Source organism: Equus przewalskii, chromosome 1, assembly GCF_037783145.1.
Source record: "Equus przewalskii isolate Varuska chromosome 1, EquPr2, whole genome shotgun sequence".
Taxonomy (NCBI): Eukaryota; Metazoa; Chordata; class Mammalia; order Perissodactyla; family Equidae; genus Equus; species Equus przewalskii.
In genome coordinates this window covers 125,609,075-125,633,182 of record NC_091831.1, presented here as the reverse complement: position 1 = coordinate 125,633,182, position 24,108 = coordinate 125,609,075, and the positions used below count along the sequence as shown (strand labels likewise).

The window sequence follows — 24,108 nt, the reverse complement described above, 5'->3', positions numbered from 1 at the left end:
GATTTCTCCAAATTTTTTAAAGAATAACAATATTATCAATAATTGAAAATGTTGTAAGCATGAAGAAGTTTTAGTTTACCTTGAAATTATATTTCTACCTTAAAATACAATTATCATAGTACAAGTTTATTTCATAATACCACTATTAGAAATGCCATTTTTTCTTGGGTTAGAATATGAGGCTTAAATGTACAGGTACTATAGCTCTTCTTTCATGCAAAGGATCACGACATTAGATGTCCTCTCACAAATATGATAATGGATAGAATAAGTCACACTTGTGAAATCTATAGAGCTCGGACTTTGTGGAAATGCTTGGAGTTAAATTCATGTTCTTCTAACCTTCCTTTTTAGGGGTTTTAAGTATGATAGAGCGAGGATTGATTCCACCAACAGCAAGGATTACCTTTCAGAATCCACCCGTTTTACCAAGAGCGGCTCCTCTGCATAATTTTGGTGAAGCACATAGGATTCCAGCTGCCGGTGAGACAGTCTTGCCTGTATGCTTATTTGGGGATACACCCAAGTTGCCTCCCACCAAAATCTAGTCTTCTAGCATCCAACTTTGATTTCCAATAATAGGACAAGATGCAAGTTGTAATGATTCTGAGTTTCATTTTACTGTGTAAAGTAAGTTTAGTCTCTTTGTAAAATACTTATTGAGGGCCTGTGTGCTCTTTGTGTTAGAAGGTTAGTGTTTTCAAGGAGCTTACAGCTTGGTTGGGAAAACAAGACAGACATAAGAAAGATAAATAATAATACAAGTAGCATAGAATAAAAACCAAATGTATGTTAAAGTCTAGTGACACAGGAGTTCAGAGGAATGACTACTGAGAGGTGAGATGATAGAAGAAGACCAAAGAAGAAACAGGATGGAATAGGGTGTTTGACAAAAGCGCCAACCTGAAATCTACTGACTAGTTGCAGAACCTCCGGCAAGCCATTTAATTTCTCTGGGCCTCAGCTTTCCCAGTTATAAAATGAGGGATTTTGGCTAAACTAAGTCATCTGTTCAACAACTATTTGTTGAATGCTTGCTTTATCCGAGGTAGCATTTAGGCGCTGGGGATGCAACAGAGACTAAGACAGACAACATTTCTGCTCTCATGGTGTTTACATTCTAGTGGGAGATACAGATAATAAGCAGGTAAGCAAATGAGAATTTAAGCTAGTGCGAAGTGCTAGAAATAAAATAAAACAACATGGGTTAGAGAGTGATAAGGAATTGGTTACTTTGCTTGTGAGGGAAGGGTCAGGGAGTGTCTGTCAGAAGAGGTATGAGGCTTGAGATGAGATCCAGATGATGAAAAGGGGCCAGTCATGTAAAGATCTATGAAAGAGCATTTCAGATATAGGACGGCACAGGCACAAAGCCCTGAGGACTAAGGGGGGAATGAACAAGAAGTCTAGTGTGATTGGAGGTCCAAGAGCAAGAGAGAGAAAGGGAGGAGATGAGGCTGGAGAGGTAGAGAGTGGTGACCTGATGTAGACTAGAACAGAGACTATGAGTTGTCCTCAGTATTCGTTCTTTCCCACCTCCACAGTAATAGAGTCATGGGTGGGCACGTGTCATCTTGGCTAAAGACAACATTTCCCAGGCTTCCTTTCAGCCAGATGTGCCACGCAAACAGGTTCTGGACAATGAGGATATAAGCGGAAGTGGAAAGAGAAATGTCTGGACTGTGCCCTTAAGAGGAAAGGACCATTTCCCCTTTCCTTTCCCCTCTCTGGCTAGCTAGGATGCAGAAATGATGGATTTGGGGAGGATAGTATCAGTGGATATGAAGAGAAGTGAACAAATTCAGGTTATATTTTGGAGGTGGAGCCATGAGGACTGGCTGATGGGTAGGCATGAGGTAAAGACAGGCATCAAATATAAATATGTATGAATGTATGAAAGAATATGTATAAATGTACATCAATTTTGTATCCATTCTACTGTTAATGGGAATTTCAACAGTTTATACTATAGAGTTATTAAGAACTATGAACATTCTTGTAAATGTCTTTTAAAGCACATATGTATGCATTTCTGTTGGATACATATCAAAAAGTAGAATTGCTGAGTCATAGGATATACATATGCTCAGATTTAGTAGATATTGCCAAACAGTTTTCCAAGGTGGTTATACTGATTTATTTTCCTACTAGCAGTACAGGAGAATTTCAGATAATATATATCTTTGTCAACATGATATTTCAGGCTTTGTTTTTTTTTTTTTTCAATTTTAGCCATCCTGAAGAGTCTATTGTGGTATCTCTTTGTGGGTTTAATTTCTATTTCCCTGGTGACCAATAAAGTTGAGCGGTTTTTTTTGATATCTGTATTGGTCATTTGAGTATCTTCTTTTGTAAAGTGATTTAAGACCCTGAGCTGTTTTTTAAAAAATGAGTTGTCTTTATTTTTCTTAGTTATTTATAGGAATTATGTGTGTATTCTGGATACTAATCTTTTATCAGTTGCATATATTGCAAATAATTTTTCCTACTCTATGGCTTGGCATTTCATTCTCCTGCTGGAGTCTTTTTAAGTTAAACTTGATTTTGAGATAATTGTAGATTCACATGCAGTTGTAAGAAATAGCATGGAGAGATCCTTTACACTCTTAGCTCAGTTTTTTCCAGTAATAACATATTGTAAAACCATAGTACAATATCACAACTGGGGTACTGCTACAGCCAAGATACAGAACATTTCCTTCACCACAAGGGTTCCTCCTGTTGTCATTTTATAGCCACACCCACTTCCCTCCCACCCCACACCCCCTTGTTCCCTGGCAACCAATAATCTGCTCTTCATTTCTATAATTTTATCATTTCAAGTATGTTAGATAAATGGAGTCATATAGTGTGTAACCTTTTGTGATTGGCTTTTTTCACTCAGCATAATTCTCTGAAGATTCATCCAGGTTGTTGCTTATATCAGTAACTTATTGCTTTTTATTGATGACTAGTATTTCATGGTATGAATGTACCACAGTTGTCACACCATTCACCTGTCAAAGGACAGGTGAGTTGTTTCCAGTTTTTGGCTACTATGAATAAAGCTGCTATAAACCTTTGTGTACAGATTTTTGTATGAACATACGTTTTTGTTTTTTTATGATAAATGACCAGGAGTGTAATTGCTGGGTCTTATGATAGTTGCATGTTTACTTCCTCTATATACATTTAGAACCACATCAGATGGTGTTATAATTTTTGTTTCAACCATGAAATATAATTTAGAAAACTCAAGAGGAAAAGGAAAGTCTATTGTTTTTATCCATATTTTTGCTTACCGTGTTGTTTCTTCCTTCCTGTTGTTCCAAGATTCCTTCTTTCATCATTTCCTTCCTATTTAGAGAATTTTCTTTAGCCATTCTTTTAGGATTGGTATACTAGTGACAAATTATCTTCGTTTTTCCTCATCTTAGAATGCCTTGATTTCCTCTTTATCCCTAAAGGATATTTTCACTAGGTAGAGGATTCTGGGTTGACAGTTTTCTTTTCTTTTAGTACTTAAAAAAAAGTTGAGCCACTTCCTTTTGGCCTCCATGGTTTCTGATGAGACATCCACTGTCATTTGAATTGTTTCTCCCTTGTAGGTAAGGTATTGTTTTTCTCTTGCTGCTTCCAAGATGTTTTTCTCTGTCTTTAGTTTTCAGAAGTTTAACTATGTCTTGGTGTGGATTGCTTTGGTTTTTTTCCTGTTTGAGTTTGGCTCAGTTTCTTGAATCTGCAGGTTTGTCTTTTGCCAAATTTGGGAAGTTTTCAGACATTCTTTCTTTGAGTACTTTTTTCAGCTTTGTCTTCTATCCCCTCTCTTTCTGGGACTACAATGATACAAGTGCTGGCTCTAGTCCCACAGTCCTTAAGGCTCTGTTCACTTTTTTCCCAATCTATTTTCTCCCTGTTCTTCAGATTGGGTAATTTCTATTTTTCTATCTTCTAGTTCACTGGTTCCTCTCTCCCCTTTATTCTGTTCTTGAGCCATCCCCTGAAATTTATATTTAGATAATTGTATTTTTCAATTCTAAAATTTTAATTTGGTTCCTCTTTAAATGTTTTATTTTCTTGAGGAGGCTTTCTATTTCTTTGGTGAGATTTTATATTTTTTCATTTGTTTCACGTGTTTTTCTAATTGCTTGTGGAAGCATTTTTATGATGTCTGCTTTGAAATATTTGTCAGATAATTCTAAGATCTCTATCATCTTAATGTTGGTATCTATTCATTGTCTTTTTTCATTCATTTTGAGATCTCCTCAGTTCTTGCTATGGTAAGTGATTTTCAATAGGAACTTTGACATTTTGCATATTATGTTATGAGACTCTGGTGCTTATTTAAATCTGCTTTAGCTGGTTCCTCTGACACTCCTATTTATTCCCTCTGCATTTGAGGAATAACTCCAATTAGTTGGAATATATTGTCTTGGTTATATATGCTGGATTTTATTTGCTATTATTTTGTTAACCATATTTGTTCATGTGTGAGGCTAGCCTAAATTTTTTTTTCCTTTAATGCTTTCCTTAGGTTTTAATATCAAGGTTAGTCTTGCCTCAGTGAGTGAGTGCTATCTCTTCTCATAATCTCTGGAAGAGTTTGGATAAAATTATTATTTCTTTCTTAAATGTTTAGAAGAGTTTACCAGTGAAGCCATTTGAATCTGTAGTTTTCTTTGGGAGTAGGTTTATAATTGTGAGTTTAATTTCTTTGACAGGACTATTTTGATTATCTCTTTTGTCTATGTCAATTTATTAGATTGACTTTGTCCATGGAATTTGCCCATTTCATGTAAACACTAAAATTTATTGGAATAAAGTTGTTTACAATATCCTCTAATTATTTTTGTAATGTCTGTAGGATCTTTGGTGATGTACTTTTTCATTCTTGATGTTGATTACTTCCACCTCTCTCTTTTTTCTTGGTCAGTCTATCTAGGAGTTTACCAATTTTATTAGTATTGTCAAAGAACCAAATTATGTCCTTATTGATTCTTTCTACTGCATATTTTGTATTTTATTGGCATCTGCTCTTATCTTTATTATTTCTTCCTTTTTATTTCTTTGGGGTTTAATTTTCCCATTTTTAAAAAACTTATTGGTACACATGCTTAGCTCATTAATTTTCAACAGTTATTTGTTTCTGATATATAAATTGAAGGTTAAAAATTTCATACAAAGCACTACTTTTGCCAAATCCCCTAAGTTTATGTCATATTTTCATGATCATTTAATTTAAAACATTTTCTAATTTCCATTGTGATTTCTTCTTTGACTATAGACTATTTAGAAGTATATAAAGTTGAGTACTTTGTAGTTACCTTTTTTGTTATTGATTTCAAGCCTAATTCCATTGTTTAGAGAACATACCCTATATGCTGCTTTCAGTTATTTGAAATCTGAGTTGCTTTTTGGCCCTAGCATATGATCAACTTAGGTGAACATGTATTCTGCATTTGTTGGGTGAGATATTCTGAATATATTCAATTAAGTCAGCTTAATCATGTTATTCAAATTTATGTCTCTATTAATTTTCTTGCCCATTTATTCTATCATTTGCTGAGAGATATGTTAAATTCCAAAACTATAATTGTAACTCAACTATTTCTCTTTATTTTTTAGTTCCATCAGTTTTTTGTTCATATCAAACATATTTATAATTTACTCCTCTATAGAAGGAAATATATTTTCTCACCAAAAAGTCAGAATTAAGTGCACATTGATATTAAGCAGGGGTGAGCAAATTTTTTCTGTAAAGGGCCAGATAGGAAATATTATAAGCATTGCATGCCGCATACAGTCTCTGTAACATATTCTTCTTTGCTTTTTTTTGCAACTCTCAAAAAAGTTGTAAAAACCATTCTTAGCTTGAGGACCATACAAAAACAGCCTGCAGGCCAGATTTCATCTATATACCATAGTTTGCAAACCTCTCACTTTTATTTTTTTTTTTAAGGAAGATTAGCCCTGAGCTATCATCTGCTGCCAGTCCTCCTCTTTTTGCTGAGGAAGACCAGCCCTGAGCTAACATCCGTGTCCATCTTCCTCCACTCTATATGTGGGATGCCTGCAGCAGCATGGCTTGCCAAGCGGTGCCATGTCCGCACCCAGGATCTGGACCGGCGAACACCGGACCGCCAAAGCAGAACATGCGCACTTAGCCACTGCATCACCAGGCCGGTCCCTGCAAACCCCTCACTTTAAGTATTAAAGTTTAATGTATTCCAGTAATTACACTGAGAGCCAAATAAAATAACAATCAATAGGTATATTTGTAAACCTACTATATGCCCAGCTTCCAACGTTTTATCCTTTGCTCTTTCAATATTATGAAATATCTCTGAGTTCCTTTAATGTGAATTTTTTTTTCTGGCATCACATCCTCTGGAACATGTTCATCCTTTCATCACAACCACTTTCCTCGTTTTTGTCAGTAAGGTAACTTTAACTCAGCTCCTCTGGTTGCATTGCTAGAGTCCTGTGAATGGTGGCAGTGTCAACATTCCCGTGGTCGGTGATTCCTTCTATAATTCTGTTTACAATCCATTTCCATTTCACTTTCAGCACTGTCAGCTTTGGTTCTTCTGCTGCACTTTCAACTTTGTTAGCCAATTCTGTCTTTTAATTATCCATTTTTATAAAATATATCATGTGGGTTTATCACTGAGAGACAAAAAGGCAATATCACCACGTTCTTTCCAGTCTGTCTGTGAGTTCAAAAATAGATCCACAATGACTAATCACTGATAGGCTTTGAAAGAGGTGACTTGATTGATCACTGATCTTGATATGAATCTGTCATTTACATAGGGATTTGTGGAACAAAGATTCAGCAGCAAAGTTTGTGCTTTATGTCATTCCTCATAGTTAACATGTTATAGTAACTGAAATTTGAACCATATTGTTGGAGGACTGACATTATTTAACTAAACTATGGTAATAATTTTGTGCATATTGGAACAGTACAAAGTGAGGACTGTATGTACATTAAATGTGAATGGTCTAAATTCACCAATTAAAAGACACAGATTGTCAGATTGGATAAATAAGCAAGACTCAACTATATGTGGTCTATGAGAAACTCATTTTAAATATAGAGATGTAGAGAGGTTAAAATAGAAGGAGAAAGAGAAGAAACAAATTTTCCTTACAGAAGTATTCCAAATAATATAAGTAGTTACTTCTCCCTCCAGAGGTGGAGCTTAATTCTCCCTCCCTTGACTTACTTGCTCATATCCAAATAAGCATATGGAAAAGGAAAAATAGAAAATTTACAGTGGAGAAACCTAGCATACCCTACCTTAACCCAATGACCAAGGTTAATGTCACCAGTGATGTCCCCTGATATGATGTGATGAGGAGGGAACTTCACCTCTGCGTTATTCTCCCTAAAAACCCTCAACTCAGTGTAACTATGAGAAAAACATAGACAAACCCAAATTGAGGATATTCTACAAAATACCTGACCAGTATTCCTCAAAACTATTAAGGTCATGAAAAATAAAGAAAGACTGAGAAACTGTCACAAACCGGAGGAGACTAAGGAGACATGATGATTAAATACAACGTGGTATCCTGGTCAGATCCTGGAACAGTAAAAGGACAGTGTAAAAACTAATGAAATCTGGATGAAGACTGGAATTTGGTTAATAGTAATATACCAATGCTGGTTTCTTAGTTTTAACAAATGCATAGTAAGGAAATATGTTAACATTAGGGGAAATTGAATGAGGATATATAGCAAGTTTTCTGTGAGTCTAAAATTATTCTAAATTTAAAAATTTGTTTTTTACAAGAAGTCCAAAATAAATGATGAGAAAAGGCATCAATTAAATGTAAATTAAAGATTAATAAAAAGAACAATGGGCAATCATATACCATGCAAAAAATAATCAAAGCTGGATTGACTGTATTAATATCAGACAAACAAGATACATTAGCAAGGATAAAGAGAAATGTCAGTGATAAAAGAGCCAATTCAGGAAGAATATATAACAATCCTAAATTGTGTACCTCATAACAGAGATTGGAAATACATGAAGCAAAAATTAATGAAATTTAAAAAATAGTCAAATCAACAACTTTAATTGGATATTCCAACACTCTTCTCTCAATAATTGATAGAACTAGAAAACAAACAAAAAAAATCGGTAACAATATAGAAGACTTGAACAACACTGTCAACCAATTTTAACACATTTATAGAACATAAAAGCACAACAGCAGAACACTAATTCATTTCAAATGCACTTGGAACATTCACCACAATAGACCATATCCTGGACCTTAAAACAAATCTTAACAAACTTAAAAGAATTGGAATTATACAAAATATACTCTCTGGCCATAACAGAATTAAACTAGAAACCAATTAGAGAAAAATATCTGGGAAATCTCCCAAATATGTGCAAATTAAAGAACACACGTCTAAGTAACCCATAGGTCAAAGAGGAAGTCATATGGATATTTAAAAATATTTTGAATCGAATGAAAATAACAACACAAGGTATAAATATTTGTAGGATGCAGCTAAAGTAGAATCTACAGGAAAATTTATTATTATTAAGTATGCAATAGATTATGTCTTAAAAATGTACATATCTTAATTTAAAAACACTTTATTGCTAAAAAATGCTAACCATCATCTGAGCCTTCAGTGAATCATATCTCTGTTTTTTTTCTGGTGGAGGGGCTTGCCTTGATGTTGATGGCTGCTGACTGATTAGGGTGGTGGTTGCTGAAGGCTGGGGTGCCACATCGATTGACTCTTCCTTTCACAAATGATTTTTCTGTAGCATGCAATGCTATTTGATAGCATTTTATCCACATAGAACATCTTTCAAAATTGGAGTCAATCCTCTCAAACCTTTCTGCTTTATCAGCCAAGTTTATACTATATTTCAACAATCTTCAGAGCATCTTCACCAGGAGTAGATGCCATCTCAAGAGAACACTATTTCCTCATCCATAGGAAGCAGCTCTTCATCCATTCAAGTTTTATCATGAGATCGCAGCGGTTCAGTCCCATCTTCAGGCTCTACTTCTAATTCTGGTTCTCTTGCTATTTCCACCACGTTTGCAGTTATTTCCTCCACTGAAGCCTTGAGCTCCTCAAAGTCATGCATGAGGGTTGGAATCAACTAATCAGCTTCTTCCAAACTCCTGTTAATGTTGATATTTTGACCTCTTCCTATGAATCACAAATGTTCTTAATGGAATCTAGAATGGTGAATCCTTTCCAGAAGGTTTTCAATTTACTTTGCCCAGGTCCATCAGAGGAATCCCTATCTATGGCAGCTAGAGCCTTAGGAAATGTGGTTCCTAAATAATAAGACTTGAAATTACACCTTGATCCATGGGCTGCACAATGGATGTTGTGTTAGCGGGCATGAAAACAACATTAACATTAATCTCATTGTGCGTCTCCATCAGAGCTCCTGGGTGACCAGGTGCCTTGTCAATGGGCAGTAGTATTTTGAAAAGAATTTTTTTCTTTTTGAGCAGTAGGTCTCAACAGTGGGCTTAAAATATTCAGCAAACCATGCTGTAAACAGATGTGTTGTCATCCAGGCTTTGTTGTTCCATTTATAGAGCACAGGCAGAGGAGATTTAGAATAATTCTTAAGGGCCCTAGGATTTTGGGAATGGTAAATCAGGACTGGCTTCAACTTAAAGTCACCAGCTGCATTAGCCTCCAACAAGAGAGTCAGCCTGTCCTTTGAAACTTTGAAGCCAGGCATTGACTTCTCTTCTCTAGCTATGAAAGTCCTAGATGACATCTTCTTCCACTATAAGGCTGTTATATCTACACTGAAAATCTGTTGTTCAGTGTAGCCCCTTCATTAATGATCTTAGCTAGATCTTCTGGAGAACTTGCTGCAGCTTCTGCATCAGCACTTGCTGCTTCACCCTGCACTTTTATGTTATGGAGATGGCTTCTTTCCTTAAACCTCATGAACCAACCTCTGCTAGCTTCAGACTTTTCTTCTGCAGCTTCCTCACCTCTCTCAGGCTTCATAGAGTTGAACAGAGTTAGGGCCTTGCTCTGGACTAGGCTTTGGTTTATGGGAATGTTGTGGCTGGTTTGCTCTTCTATCCAGACCACTAAAACTTTCTCCATATCAGCAATAAAGCTGTTTTGCTTTCCTGTCACTCATGTGTTCACTGGAGTAGCACTTTTAATTTTCTTCAAGAACTTTTCCTTTGCATTCACAACTTGGCTAATTGTTTGACACGAGAGGCCTAGCTTTTGGCCTATCTCAGCTTTTGACATGCCTTCCTCACCAGGCTTAATCATTTCTAGCTTGTGATTTAAAGTGAGAGATGTGCGACTCTTCCTTTCATTTGAACACTTAGAGGCCATTATAGGGTTATTAATTGGCCTAATTTCAATATTGTTGTGTCTCAGGGAATAGGGAGGCCCGAGGAGGGGGAGAGAGACGAGGAAGTGGCTGGTTGATGGAGCAGTCAGGACACACACAGCATTCATCAATTAAGTTTGCCATGGGCACGGTTCATGGTGCCCCAAAACAACCACAATAGTAACATCAAAGATCAGTAGTCATAGATCACCATAACAAATATAATAATAATGAAAAAGTTTGAAATATTGTGAGAATTACCAAAATGTGACATGGAGACACAAAGTATACAAATGCTATTGGAAAAACAGTGCCAACAGACTTATTTGACACAGGGTTGCCATAAACTTTCAATTTGTAAAAAACGCAGTATCTGCAAAGCACAATAAAGCAAAGTGCAATAAAACAAAGTATGCCTATGTTAGAAAAGTAGGAAGAGCTAAGCTCCCCCCTTAAGAAACTAGAAAAAGAAAGGCAAATTTTACCAAAATCAAGCAGAAGGAAAGAAATGATAGGAAAAAAAGTAAAAGTCAAAGCAATTGAAAAGTAGAAAAAAATAGAGAAACTTAGTGAAACTGAATTCTATTTCTTGGAAAATATCAGCAAAATTGGTAATATTCTAGCCAGACTAACCGAGATAAAAAGAGAGAAGGCACAAATTACCCATATCAGGAATGAAGGGGCAACATCGTTACAATATACGCCAACATAAAAAATAATCATTCGTGGGGCTGGCCCAGTGGTGTAGTGGTTAACTTTGCATGCTCTGCTTCAGCAGCCTGGGGTTCGAAGGTCCAGATCCCGGGTGTGGACCCAGCACAGCTTGTCAAGCCATGCTGTGACAGCATCCCACATACAAAATAGAGGAAGATTGGCACAGGCGTTAGCTCAGGGACAATCTTCCTCAAGCAGAAAAAGAGGAAGATTGACAACAGATGTTAGCTCAGGGCCAATCTTCCTTACAAAAATAAATAAATAAATAAATAGATCAGCAGCAGCATCATTATCATCATTCAATATAGTTCAACATTGATGACAGGGAAAAAGTCTCCTGACAGAGTAGAAGTAGAAGAGAATTTTGTGAAGCTGATTATTGTTTTCAACCAAAACCCCAGAGTAAGCAATACTCTTAGTAGGGAAACTTTAGAAGCATCCTATTTCTCCATTAAAAGCAGAGACAGTTCAGGGCCTGCCCACTGGTGTAGGGGTTAAGTTCATGCACTCTGCTTCCGTGGCCAGGGGTTCGCTGGTTCGGATCCAGGCGTAGACCTGCGCACTGCTTATCAAGCCATGCTGTGGCAGGCGTCCCACATATAAAATGGAGGAAGATGGGCACAGATGTTAGCTCAGGGGCCAGTCTTCCTCGGCAAAAAGAGGAGGATTGGCGGCAGATGTTAGCTCAGGGCTAATCTTCCTCAAAAAAAAAATAAATAAATAAAGCAGAGACAGTTCAAGGATGACCACTACTGCCACCACTGGCCAACTGTTGAACATTGTCCTTGAGGCCCCAGCACATGCAATAAGACAAAGAATGGAATGGAGAGAACAAGGAGGGAGGAATGGGTACCAGCCAGAAATGCATGTGACTACAAACATCAGAAACCCTAACTACCAGTGGCTTAAACACTGAGGAGTTCATTTGTCTCACACATAAGAACTCAGGAAGCAGGGAGTCTAGGGCTGGTGGTGCTGATGAACAGGGCTGTGTGGCTCTCTTTCTGCTTTGCCTTCCTTAGCATGTTTGATTTCATCCTCATGCTTGCCACCTCATGGCTCTAAGACTGCTCCCGTAGAGTTGGGCCTTAACTTACACAGTCCAGGCAGGAAGAAGGGGAAATAGTGGTGCCAGTCTCTTCCCAGAAGCCCCTGGATGGACGTCACCTTACATCTCATTGGTCATATGGCCACTGTTAACTATAAGAAAGGCTGGGAAAGTGAATGTCCAGGGATAAGATTAGCGTTAGGGTTAGGATTTGGGACACACATACTATATACTTAGTATGACACGTTATGCTTGGACTAATCCATTCATGAAAGTCTGTTCTTCCTCGAGTATTAAATATAGTTAATATTCAGGGCATATTTATACTAAAATGATATTTGTTGTTCATCTAAAATTAAAATTTAACTGTGTGTTCTTTTTAAGATTTTTTGCTAAATCTTGTGACACTAGGACGTGGGCACGTTGTTACCCTGAAGAAACTGAGCTTCTAAAATTAGCCAGGAAGAGAGGGTGATGGCTGCTTGAGAGGCACGTGTCGGTAACTTCCGCAGAAGCCTACAAGTTTCCCCAGAAAGACAACGGTTCTCAGCTGACGTTAACACTGGCAAAATGTATCATACAGATTTTTACAGAAGGAAAATTGAGTCACAAAATAGGTGGTGCCTTCAGACACAGACGCGTTCTTCAAATGCCTGTGTCCCGTAAAATTCGAGGCTGCGTGAAGTTATAATTTAGAGATAGAATTTCTGCAGGTAACTAAGAAAAACTTAAAAAAAAAATTTTCAGAGATACCATTAACTGTGGATAATCCATGTGAAATTACAAACCTTTTAGATCTTTATCCTACCAAATTTCATTAAAATTTTACTAAAATCCTTTTAATATTAGGCCCACTTGAAAACTTCTCAGCTGCTATTTTGTTTCACTTTGGGAGTTTAACCGTAAATCTCGCTTGTCTGCCGGAGCCTGAAAGTTAAACAAAAAGTGTACGGAGCCTGAAGACAATGGGAGTAACCGGCTTTACAGTGAATCTGTGGGTTCAGTCAGCCTGGGGGCAGGGTGTGGACTGGCTTCACAAGTGGGAGAGCCAAGTCCAGGCGGACAGTGGGGCAGGAGAGCACAAAGGTCGAGGCACAAATGTATAGGCTGTAAATGGAGTCTTCGTCCACTCTAGCCCACAGCCCAGGGCTGGGGAGGTGGGGGGCTGGCTTGGTCAGGGAGGCTCCCTGGAAACCAGCAAAACCCAGAAAGGTAGTAAAACTGGATTGGTCAGATGCAACAAACACATCCGTTTTGCGGAGGGGAGTTTTAGTGATAAGACTCTGGAATTCCTGCTACTTTTCAAGAGATGGCTGAAGACATTCCTTGCAGCCCACTCAAGGCAGCGTGAGAGAACTGAGTCCTCAAGGCGAATTCTAAATTGTACCCTGATGGGCTGTATTTGATCCACATCTGTCAATTCTTTCTGTTGTTATAGAACTAACACAAAAGGATGGACTAAGGAAGTGAGTGGAAAGATGCCTCACTTCTTTGACTCAATGAACTATTTAAATAAATTACTTGTTCTCTTTCTTGGAATCAGTAGTGTAAGGATCTTTCTCCCCTGAGAATGTCAGACTCCGGCTGTTTGTAAAGGGCAGTTGGGCTGCTGCCAGGCAACAGGAAAGAGGTAATTTCTCTCCCAAGTATTATCTACCATGTAGGCTTAACTCCCTATGGAGTAGATGTGGTCCCCAAAATTTGTTGCTTATGGATTTAATTAATTTCAAAAATAATATTTACTGTTTTTCACTTGTATTATTTCCCCCAAGCCATTTAAATTCTTTAGAATCATCTTTTTCAATGACTACACAACAGAATAGTCCATCATATGTAGTTACGTTAATTTACCTTTTAAGTGATTTTGGGAATAATGTTATTTAAAGAAATCTTGTAGCAAAACATTTTATAAGACAAAGGTTACTCTCTAATTCACTTGCTTTTAAAATTTGCCTTTTCGTCTAGGCAGTTTGTGTAAGGCGAGCTGACCTTATATTCTGATGGAAACGTTGCCCTCCCATGCTTTTGTTTTCCTTTTGAAGTCAATGATTACAAATGTTTCATTGAATTGATGCGTGAAGACTGGTAGTGAACAGTCAATGGGTGACAGAGCCATTTGACTGTCAAGGTGCGAACCCAATAGCATCAACCCAATGACTCAGCCTCTCCTTCTGGAAGAGGTAACATTGCATCACCTCCATCCACAGCCCCTTTTGCTACATCTCGGAAATCACAGCAGACTCCAGCAGAAGTGAAGATCTCTCCCAAGAAACAAAGATCGAAGGTATTCATATTTCTAACTAAGAAAAGAAAACTGTGCTCATTTACAATATTCTCTGAGAGTTTTGGAAATACACATGTCTTGTAGAGTTGTACCTTTCCCATAGAAATTAATACTGTTTCAGCTGCTGCTGGGACGCATTTGATTTTAAAAGAGGGGATTGTTATACAAGTAAATTCTACCATGACATTATCAGTGGAGGCTAGAAGAATTCAATCATGTCACATTATTGCAAGATTAACTAAATGACTGGGTCAACCTAGACCATTAGCTGGTCAGGAGTCCCAGAGTCTTAGCAGTAGCTATTGCTTTATATCCAAATTTGTGTCGCATGGGGTATGTTATCGTGAGGTTTTACTGTATTTCACTTGTCTTTATGCAGAGGATAAAAAAAGCAAGGCGTCCAATTTTGCGCAGACTACCTTAATGAGGAAGGGGGAAGGAATTCTACATTCTTCCACATTAGGACGTCACAGTACAACATATTCAGCCTCACGAGATTCTCCTGGTTTAAGGAGGCTGGACGTTTGTAGCTTGCTTTCTTATGTTTATGAGCCGCAGACTGACTTGTGATAATTGAAACTTTTCACCACAGAAAGGAGACAGCTGGCAGTGTCTTTTTCAGGGTTTACCCTACGTGGTCATGTTTACAGCTGCTCCCATTAAAAAAAAAGAAAGAGAAACTGAAGAGTGGCACAGAAGAGATTACTCCTACCGTGTCTGCAGTCAGCTGTTACCTGCTCCTCCCAGACCTTCATCTTTTAACGCCCAAATCCCCCTCGAGATGTTTTCACTGCCTTTGCAGCACTGGGGGGCTGTTTCCCCTTAAGAGATTTCCAAGCTGTTTATGGAGCAGCATGTCATGTGACACCCCAGTTGCCATGGCAAATATTTGTGTTTCATGAAAAACGTGGGTAAAAAAAAAAATCAATGTAAATGGCCAAATCCCAAGAGAGACGGGCCTTCAGGCTAGTGTTTGGCCCGCACCATTACGGTTTCAACTTCAGCTGTTTCACAGGCTGTGCGCAGGCCATGGGCTAATGTGCATAATGGGAACAGGCGGGGGCACCTGTTTTGATTCCCACCCTGTTCCCACAGTTTTATAGAGAACAGATCTACAGGTAATGCAAATATGACGAAGTTTTAGCCAGTAAGGGGTCTGCCTCAAAAATAATTTTTTTTAATAATGACGTTTTCTGAATGCTAATTAACCCTGCCTTTAATTTCTCTCTGTTGACTTCACAAAGCTTCCCCTACTGCTAGAAGCAGTAGTATTTAAAGACTCTTTCCTGTGGTCTCAAATTGGTACATTTCTGAATTGACTCTTCAATGGTAAATGTCATTATTCATATACTCTGTGGACAGTGTCCTAGCGTGGACGTTAAAAGTCTGAGAGACAGACTGCCTCCTGCCTGGCCTCCTGATAGAGCCAGAACAGATTTAGGATCAGTCCCCACCCCTCAGAGTGGTGCCACACAGAGAAGCCCTTTCTTGTAAATACTTCTCTGTGTGTCCTCTAGAAGTGGGACTTGGCATCTGATTATAGTTGTTTTTGTAAATATTTACTTTGTCAAGCCCTTTCTTCAAAGCGAACAGGGCCCTTGGCAAGTAGAGCATCATTGTCTGGGGTGGGAAGGGCTTTCGTGTCTGCACGGAAAGAGGGAACAGGCTGGCCCAGCGGGGGAAGCTGGGGAGGGAGGGGGCGGGAGACTCTGTGCCTTCTATTTGTTTTGCAAAATTGCCCATGAGAGTCATTTTGATTTAAACTGTGTCTCCTTCTTTATTGTAGGGGAAAGGCAAAAGGTCAAGAGAACATCATGATAAGAAGGTCTGTAATTTGTGTGACTAGTTGAAATTTGGGGTCTGTCACCTGATGTCCCTTCCTTTTGCTGCAGGGCAAAAGTATGGGAGGCGGCTTTGACAGCTGGACACGGCAACAAAAGTTCTTTTGCTCTTCTTTCACAAAAGAAATTAGATCCTGTTTTCAGAAAAAAACCATGGTTCATTTAAAGTGAAAACCCTTTTTCTTCCCCCCTCTGTTGGGACTGAATTACTTCTCAGGCTTCAGTCCAAAAAAGTGATTTAGCATACTCAAAATTTGACTGAATCACGACCGTCTTCAACCTCAATCTAATTTTTCGTGTTTTAAAAGTACACTTAAAAAGAAATAAAATGCAAAAAAGGATTCAGTTGTCCTCCAGCACGTGCTCGTGTGCGTGCATGGGTGTAAGTGTGCATTCCTACTCATGCGCACACGCACACTGCATATGTGATGTACTAGGTGAGGGTATGGGATTTAGAGCTAAGCTGACTAAAACAAAGTAACAAAAAAGTTGGAAAAATGAAATAGTCCCCACCACGGCAAGTACATGCCAGCAAGGACCATTCCAGGGGGCCACACAGGTAATCAAAGTTCTGAACTGGAAGTGGGAGGGAGCTGGATTCTCCTCTTACCAATAGAGGAGCTCTGAGCACGCCCCTTAAATTCTCTGCACCTCCCTTTCCTCTCTGAGGAGTCAGTGTGTGAAAGAGCTTTGGAACTACGAAGGGCTTGTTATCATATTTCAATGGTCTATTTTTTTTTTTAAAGATTTTATTTTTTCCTTTTTCTCCCCAAAGCCCCCCGGTACATAGTTGTGTATTCTTCGTTGTGGGTCCTTCTAGTTGTGGCATGTGGGACGCTGCCTCAGCGTGGTCTGACGAGCAGTGCCATGTCGGCGCCCAGGATTCGAACCAACGAAACACTGGGCCGCCTGCAGCGGAGTGCGCGAACTTAACCACTCGGCCACGGGGCCAGCCCCTCAATGGTCTATTTTTAAGAGCATCTTCTAGGCCTCCCTTTCTCAGTGATCTCATCAGTAAGAATTTCAGAGGGAGCTCAGCCACCCCTTTTCAAGGAAAAAAGCGCACCTTTTGGGCTCCGCATACTCCTGCAGAGCTGTGACAGACAGGGCTGTGTCTCGGCGATGGATGACGGCATACGGTCCTTGCGAACCTAGACGTGCTGCTTCTGGATAAACTCGTCAGTGCACTTAGACCCTCCAGCTCCCCTGACTGCTTGGGGTGAGGAACCCGTGAGCTTGCTTCTGTGCTTTAAAAATAGGGTGTGCTTTAAGAATACTGAGGCGTTCTTTATCTGGAATATTTCTAACAGCTAATGTTGACTGAGCATGTTCTCAGGGCACAGCACTGATCACCCTCCATACCACTGAACGCTCACAGCAGCCCCAGAAGCTCTGTGCTGGCATTGTCCCCAGGCCCACACAGCTGGCAAAGGGGTGTGGAGGATCCAGATGATAGAGCGAGGCTCCAGAGTTGGTGGCGTCTCCACATACCAGCTTATGAACTCTTGAACATGGGCTAGTTTCCCAAATATGACTGCTAGTCCTTGCTGCTTACTAGAAGCTAACATGTACTGTGTGCTTACTCGGTGCCGGCGCTGTTCCTCACGCTTTCCATGGAATAGCTCGCTTCATTCTCACACCTCAATGCAGCAGGGACTAGGATTACTCCCATTTTACTGGGAAAACCTGGAGACAGAGAGGGGGAGGTCATCCAGTTAGTGACAGAGCCAGCGTACAAAACCGGGCTGTGTGACTGCCAGAGCCTCAAAGCTTTTGAAATTTTTTTAAACTCAACAATTTTTGATGGAAATCTTTCTAAAAGATATTGTGCCTCTCTGCCTTCCTAAAGTAATTTAACGTTTTCTCTAGCCAATGTCATATAGGCATAGAGCCAGTTTCTGCTGTCTTTTTTTGTTTCCTTCGTTATCAGGACAGTAGTCACTTTGCTGTCATGTCTGCTTTTATTAGCTCTGACTTTAACAGCCTTTCTGTCTTCTAGATCAGGTAACCAGATTAAGTTTGATTGAATGATAAATTTGAGTCAATCAGGTTCTGCATAAGGATCCAAGGAATAAAATCATAAACAACAGTAGACTTTGTAGTAGTTATTTCAAGAATTCTGAGGTCTTTATTTTCAGGAATCTAGTTCAAAGGTTTGAAGTTGCTAGAATTGACTCTCTTGGCAAAAAAATCTTATTACCTCAAGGCAAGCATGTTAACAACTATGTTAGGATCCACTTAATTTTGATTAATATTTTGATCATAAAAAATCTTTTTTTATGGGTAAAACAAGCAAACAAACAAATATGTTTATTGGATGTGAGAGTCCAGGTTAAATTTATGAGGGTGTTTCTTCTGCAAGTAGGGGAGGAGAGGAATGGGCTAAAAAGAAATATAGAGGGGACTTCAATTGTACCTAATGTGTTTCTTTTATTTAAATACATACATAAATATATAAATAATTTAAATATATTTAAATTTTATATTACATTATAAATACAAAATGTACTATATTTTAAAAATATTAAAAACTTGAATATATATTTTTGTCTTCTTTCCTTTAGATATATATATATATCATATATAATGTATATATTCTGTATCATCGAACATTAGGACCTCACAGCACAATATAATTCATCCTCATGGGGCTTCTCCTGGCTTAAAGATGCTGGCTTTCTGTAGCTTGCTTTCTTATGTTATGAGCCACAGGCAGACATATAAATACATATATGACATATATATATATGAAATAAAGAAGACAAAAGATTAACATGTGTCCATGGTAGTTTTTTATATTATTCTCTATACTTTTCTGTATTTTTGAGACTTTTTCCAAATTAAAAAAGACAAAATAAAAGAAAATCCTGTTTCCTAAGCCATACTGCTATTGTAAAATATCCTTTGGTATAGAAAGAATAGGTTTAGGTGATAACATTTTAACGTCAAATTTGGAGTCTTGCTTCTCTTAGTCATTTTGTTATATTATTACTTTCTTTAGTATTTTCCCAACGTAGACTCTTAATCTTCTTGTTAGAAAACTGATTATTTTACGGGTAAGTCCGCTGAACTATTTCAATCAAGCAGCATGGGTGACCTTGAACGTCATCGCAGCCCTGTGTAGTCTCGTTTCCCGTGGTCTGTACAAGGAGGAGAGCAGACCAGATCAGTGTCTTTAAGGACGCTCTGTCTCCCCTACAACGTCACCCAACACCCGGGGGAAGGAAGAGCAGCAGATGTTCCCAACAGGTGGGGCTCCAGGCCCCTCCCACCCACAGCAGCTGTGTTAACTGCTTTGTGTCTTTACCATCAAATTATAAGTGTTCCAGCTTAAAAATATATCCTATGACAACCACTAGGTGATGTCAGCAGCAGTGCTGGCTTTCACATGTCACATCTAGTAGGGGAACAAGCTTACTTCCTGGAGAGTGACAGAGCCCCCGTGGTTTGTGCTCCCAGCACAGTCCAGTCCGCTTTCTTGACTTGCCCGAAAGGGTCAAAGAGGGGGAGGGCATACTTTGGCCAGAATTAGCAAATCAGTCCGGAATTAGTCTGTCTGCAACCTGCAGATGAGGTTCAAAAGGAAGTCCAAGGCTATTTCTTTCTCTTTTAGACTCACTTTCTCTCTTGAAACTTCATTAATTTACCATCTTAAAGGAAGAGGCGAAAAAAAATCTGAAAACAGAAGAAAAACTGTGGAATCTTTTAAAACCATTTTCCATCTTCTCTAATTCGTTAGAAATTGCCACCCTCACATAGGCGTTTTGGGCATGAAACTTTCGAAATGAGTCAAAATTATACAGTTTTATTTGCAAAACACTTTCTCTTGTGAGAAGTTATTGAGAAAAACATCTTTACAAAATTATTCTTTTACTCCTCTTCATAGCATTGTCTAACTGTACATTTTTATTGCATATGATTAACAATTTTACCTATATGCGCCAGAAACAAAGGTTATCAGTAAGGCACAAAATAATCTTCATTTTTTTGACTGTATCTCTTTCATTTATCAAATTATGACTTGATCACTCATAGAAAATTTGGAAAATTCAGAAAGGAGAACAAAGCATGCCTAAGTATGCAAGAAAACTTTTTTCCATAGTACCACAACCCTTTGGCATTATTTGCCCTTTGGCACGCCCCTTTGTTGGTATCATACTGTCTACTCAAAAGTGGCTCTGCTCTTTTCATCTAACAATTTATCATAGGCCTTTACATATATGATTTAAAACTTTATAAAACATCTTAACAGCTACATACTAGTCTGTCTTGGTGATACGCCATATTTTTCTTAGCCATTATCCTATTGTTTGACATTAAATTATAAATGTCAAATTATTAATAAGTATTGTAATTATTAGTAAATAATTAAATTAGGGCCGGCCTGGTAGCAGAAATTATCGCTAGAAAACTGCTGCTGATCTGAGCAGCCTTTCCTCTCAATTCTCTTCTTTTATCTGTCTCCACTCACTGAGTTGTCATTTTGCTTTCTGTTCTCTTTATAAAGGTTAAGGGCTCTGACTCTCACTTTTAGTTGACACTTAAGGTTTACGCAGTTTCTAGGTCCTACGAACTGAGAACTGTCCTGTAGGCCTGCAGACCCTGAAATACTGGAATGTCACTCTTTGGGATTCTCTCCTCATGGCCACCTTTACACATAGTTAGCACAGGCAGCTATTCCTCTGTTGTGGTTTGTAAGTTGCTAGAAAGAGCTTCCTATCTAAAAAATAGAAAAGGAAAAAAAATTCCTGGGTCTTTTTCATGGTACGTGGAGTGATGCTATCAGAGATGTTGCCCTTTGATGAGATGGTTTGACTAGCTCCAGGAGTTTATGAAACAGCAGATACTCCTGGAAGGGGGTCACTTTAAGTCAGAGACACAGAGTGTCAAAATTAGAAGCACCCTGAGTGATCCCCTAATGGAAACTGAAACTTCACGGGAGAAATGACCTTCCGAGACCACAGAGGAAGGTGATGACAGAGTAGAACCCAGATCTTCTCACTTCAAATCCATCACTTTTCCACCAGGCCATGGTTGATCATCATGTTCATAGGGGTTAGTTCAACAGATGGCTTTCCACGTAAGAAAGGAACAGTAGGCCAAGGCCAGGTTGGCTCCGATATAGGAGCTGGTAAAAGGAAGTCTGATCAAGAAGAGCACAGCTTGATAAGGGGCCATATGGGAAGTTCTGGGCAGTTAGGGCTATGGGCATTGGTGGTATGGAATATGGAACAGTAACTAGCTATGTGATCTTGGGCAAGTCACTTAACCTCTCTGAGCCTCACTTTCCTCATCTATGGTAATAACCACATGAACTGGAGGTGAGGCACTGTGAAAGATTCTTTACACATATTGTGATCTTCACAGCAACCCTACAGGGACCTTTCATTTTTACAAATGAGAAACATTTAGATTCAGAGAGGATGTTGTCTTAGTCAGCTCAGGGTGCCATAACAAAATACCATAGACCAGGTGATAACAAACATTTGTTTATTTGCTGTCAAATAACAAACATTTATTTCTCACAGTTCTGGAGGCGAGAAGTCCAAGGTCAGAGTGCCAGTATGGTTGAGTTCTGGTGAGAGCCCTGTTCCTCGTTTGTAAATGGCAGACTTCTTGATGTATCTTCAGAGGATGGAGAGAAAGATCATCTCTCTTTTGTCTCTTCTTATAAGGGCACCAAGCTCATTATGAAGGCTCCATCCACCCTCATGATCTAGTTACGTCTCAGAGGCCCGTCCTCCAAATATCATCACGGGGACTAGGGCTTCAACATAAAAACTTTGTGGGGACACAAACATTCAGTCTCTAACAGATGGTAATTTGCCCAAGAGTATGTAGCAGATAGTGGCTCAGCTTGGACTTGATCTCAGATTAGTCAGATTTCAAGGCCAAGGCTTTCCCTGGACCCATCAGAGCCTATTGAGTAAAAGGCAAGGCCAGTGACCTTCAAGACCTCTCCTGCTCTAAACTTTAGGACTGTGGTTATGCTGGATCTCTGAAAACCCTGATGAGGTCGGCTACTCGCTCTGAATATTGTATGTAGCCTTCAGACAATTCTAGCAAGCTGAGGTCTTGATGTCTGTTCTGTACAAAACTTAACACATGGTGGACCCTCAACAAATTTTAAAGAACAGGCCAGACAAGTGGCCCACCTGGTCTGCAGGGAATAATGGAGACTCCATCTCTGAGGGTCACTCCACTCCTACTCTGAACCAAGCTCTCGCTTAGAGCCGTAATGGCAGGAAGACATCATTCTTTTTCACACAATGAAATCGCCTGGTTTAATAACTAATAGATATGTTTGTGTGTTTGAGAAACTGAACATTGGCTTAAAGATTTAAAAGTAATTTAGTTTATCCTTCTAGGCAAATCATTCTCTAAAGATGATATCCATGTTGGATTATCCCAAATACTCGACCATTTACCACCAGGAGATCTCGGTTGTATCCAATTTAGAGATCTTTGGCTTCAGTTTAATCCTACATCCACATGCCATCCACACGTTTGAAAACAACACTTTTTATAAAAACATTCAGCTCAGAAATACATTCCTTTTTTTCTGGCATTTTTCTTTGTGGCAATTATTTCTGAATTCCAGAAGGTGATGCTGGGTCTGTCTTTTTTGGTTCACATCTGTCACTTACTGACCTATGTAATCATCATCCTGCCTTCCTGTTTTTTGCTTTAGATTTCGAGTTTCCCCTAAATAACTGCTCCCGAAACTCTCAAAGTTACCTAATTAGTGATTACACTTTGCAAATGCAGAAGAGCATTTCCCAGCTAGTTGACTCGGTTAGTTAAAGCAGGATGCTAATAATTAGGCCACGGCCACAGATATGGGCTGTGTGTGGGCCAGTTAGTGTGGCCAGGGTCCCAAGAAGGACCAGGTGAGCATGTGGACGGCACAACAGAGAGCCATCCCCGCTGGAAGGAAACAGCGTGGCTACTGAGTCAGTAACGTCATGCTGGAAGGACAACACATCTTGACAAAAAAGAAGAGAAGGAAGGAGAGAAGAAAGAGAGAAGGAGGGAAGGAGGGAAGGAGGGAAGGCAGGCAGGCAGGCAACAAATAATTGTAGTAGATAAGTTCATGGAGGTAAAGAGTAAAGGAGGAATAACAGAAGAAACCAGGACCGGAAGCATGGCGTGACCTTTAATCAGGGCTCTTCTTCCCGGCAGGCTGTGAAGCAGCTTTGTCTTTACCTGCTCAATGGATCTCACAGTGCTGATGCACTGCTTTAATTTGGGAAGCCTTTCTCTTGAGAGACATGTCTTTTCTTGCTCCAAGTGTAAAGTGCTCCCAAGAGTGGCATTCCCCGTGACAGATGTACTACAGTTATGCTTTAGCTGACTCCAAACCCATAGCTTCCCCGTGCCTGAGTGGTCTATTTGATGTCCAAGAGTGTGTTTCCTTTGAGAGCAGATCTTTACTGGAATATCATCCAAGAAGGTAGGGAGGTACAATCCCTTTGTTCTAAAACAACCACTGTTTAAATTCTGCAACCCCACTCCCACCCCACGGCTATTCTTTCCAAAGGTCTTAAATCCATTTGCTGGTGTTTGCAAATGCCCTAGACCTACCCATGGAAAGACACTGTCCCAGAGAGACTTAAGAGCCCTCTCCTTTCTAAAGGTCTCCTAAGGTTGTTCTATTTTCATAGATGGTCCCAATTCCACATGACTTTCTGTAAAGATAAGGAATTTCAAAAGTAGTTTAACATTACCAAGGAAACTCGATTTTCTGGCAAGTCTTCCATCCGTGGCTGTGCTTCTTAGAGGAGTCTCAGGCTCTTGTTGACAGGATCAAGCATGCGACTGGCAGGCCCAGCCAGCTCCATACACGGCCATCTGCGATTATTTTGCGTGTCTGTTTTT

At 39.2% G+C, this 24,108-nt stretch overlaps 1 protein-coding gene across 3 annotated transcripts in view; it reads left to right on the top strand.

Moving 5' to 3' along the window:
• The window catches only part of IQCH (IQ motif containing H), a 177,722-nt gene that overhangs the window by 63,584 nt on the left and 90,030 nt on the right, over window positions 1-24,108 (top strand). For all 3 annotated transcript variants that reach the window (XR_011540770.1, XM_070622800.1, XM_070622791.1), the window contains exons 7-9: window positions 355-483; window positions 14,313-14,389; window positions 16,176-16,214. Coding sequence is in view for 2 of the 3 variants with exons in the window: in XM_070622800.1 (XP_070478901.1) it covers window positions 355-483; window positions 14,313-14,389; window positions 16,176-16,214 (245 nt within the window). In the remaining variant the exon portion in view is untranslated. The remainder of the gene's footprint in view (window positions 1-354; window positions 484-14,312; window positions 14,390-16,175; window positions 16,215-24,108) is intronic.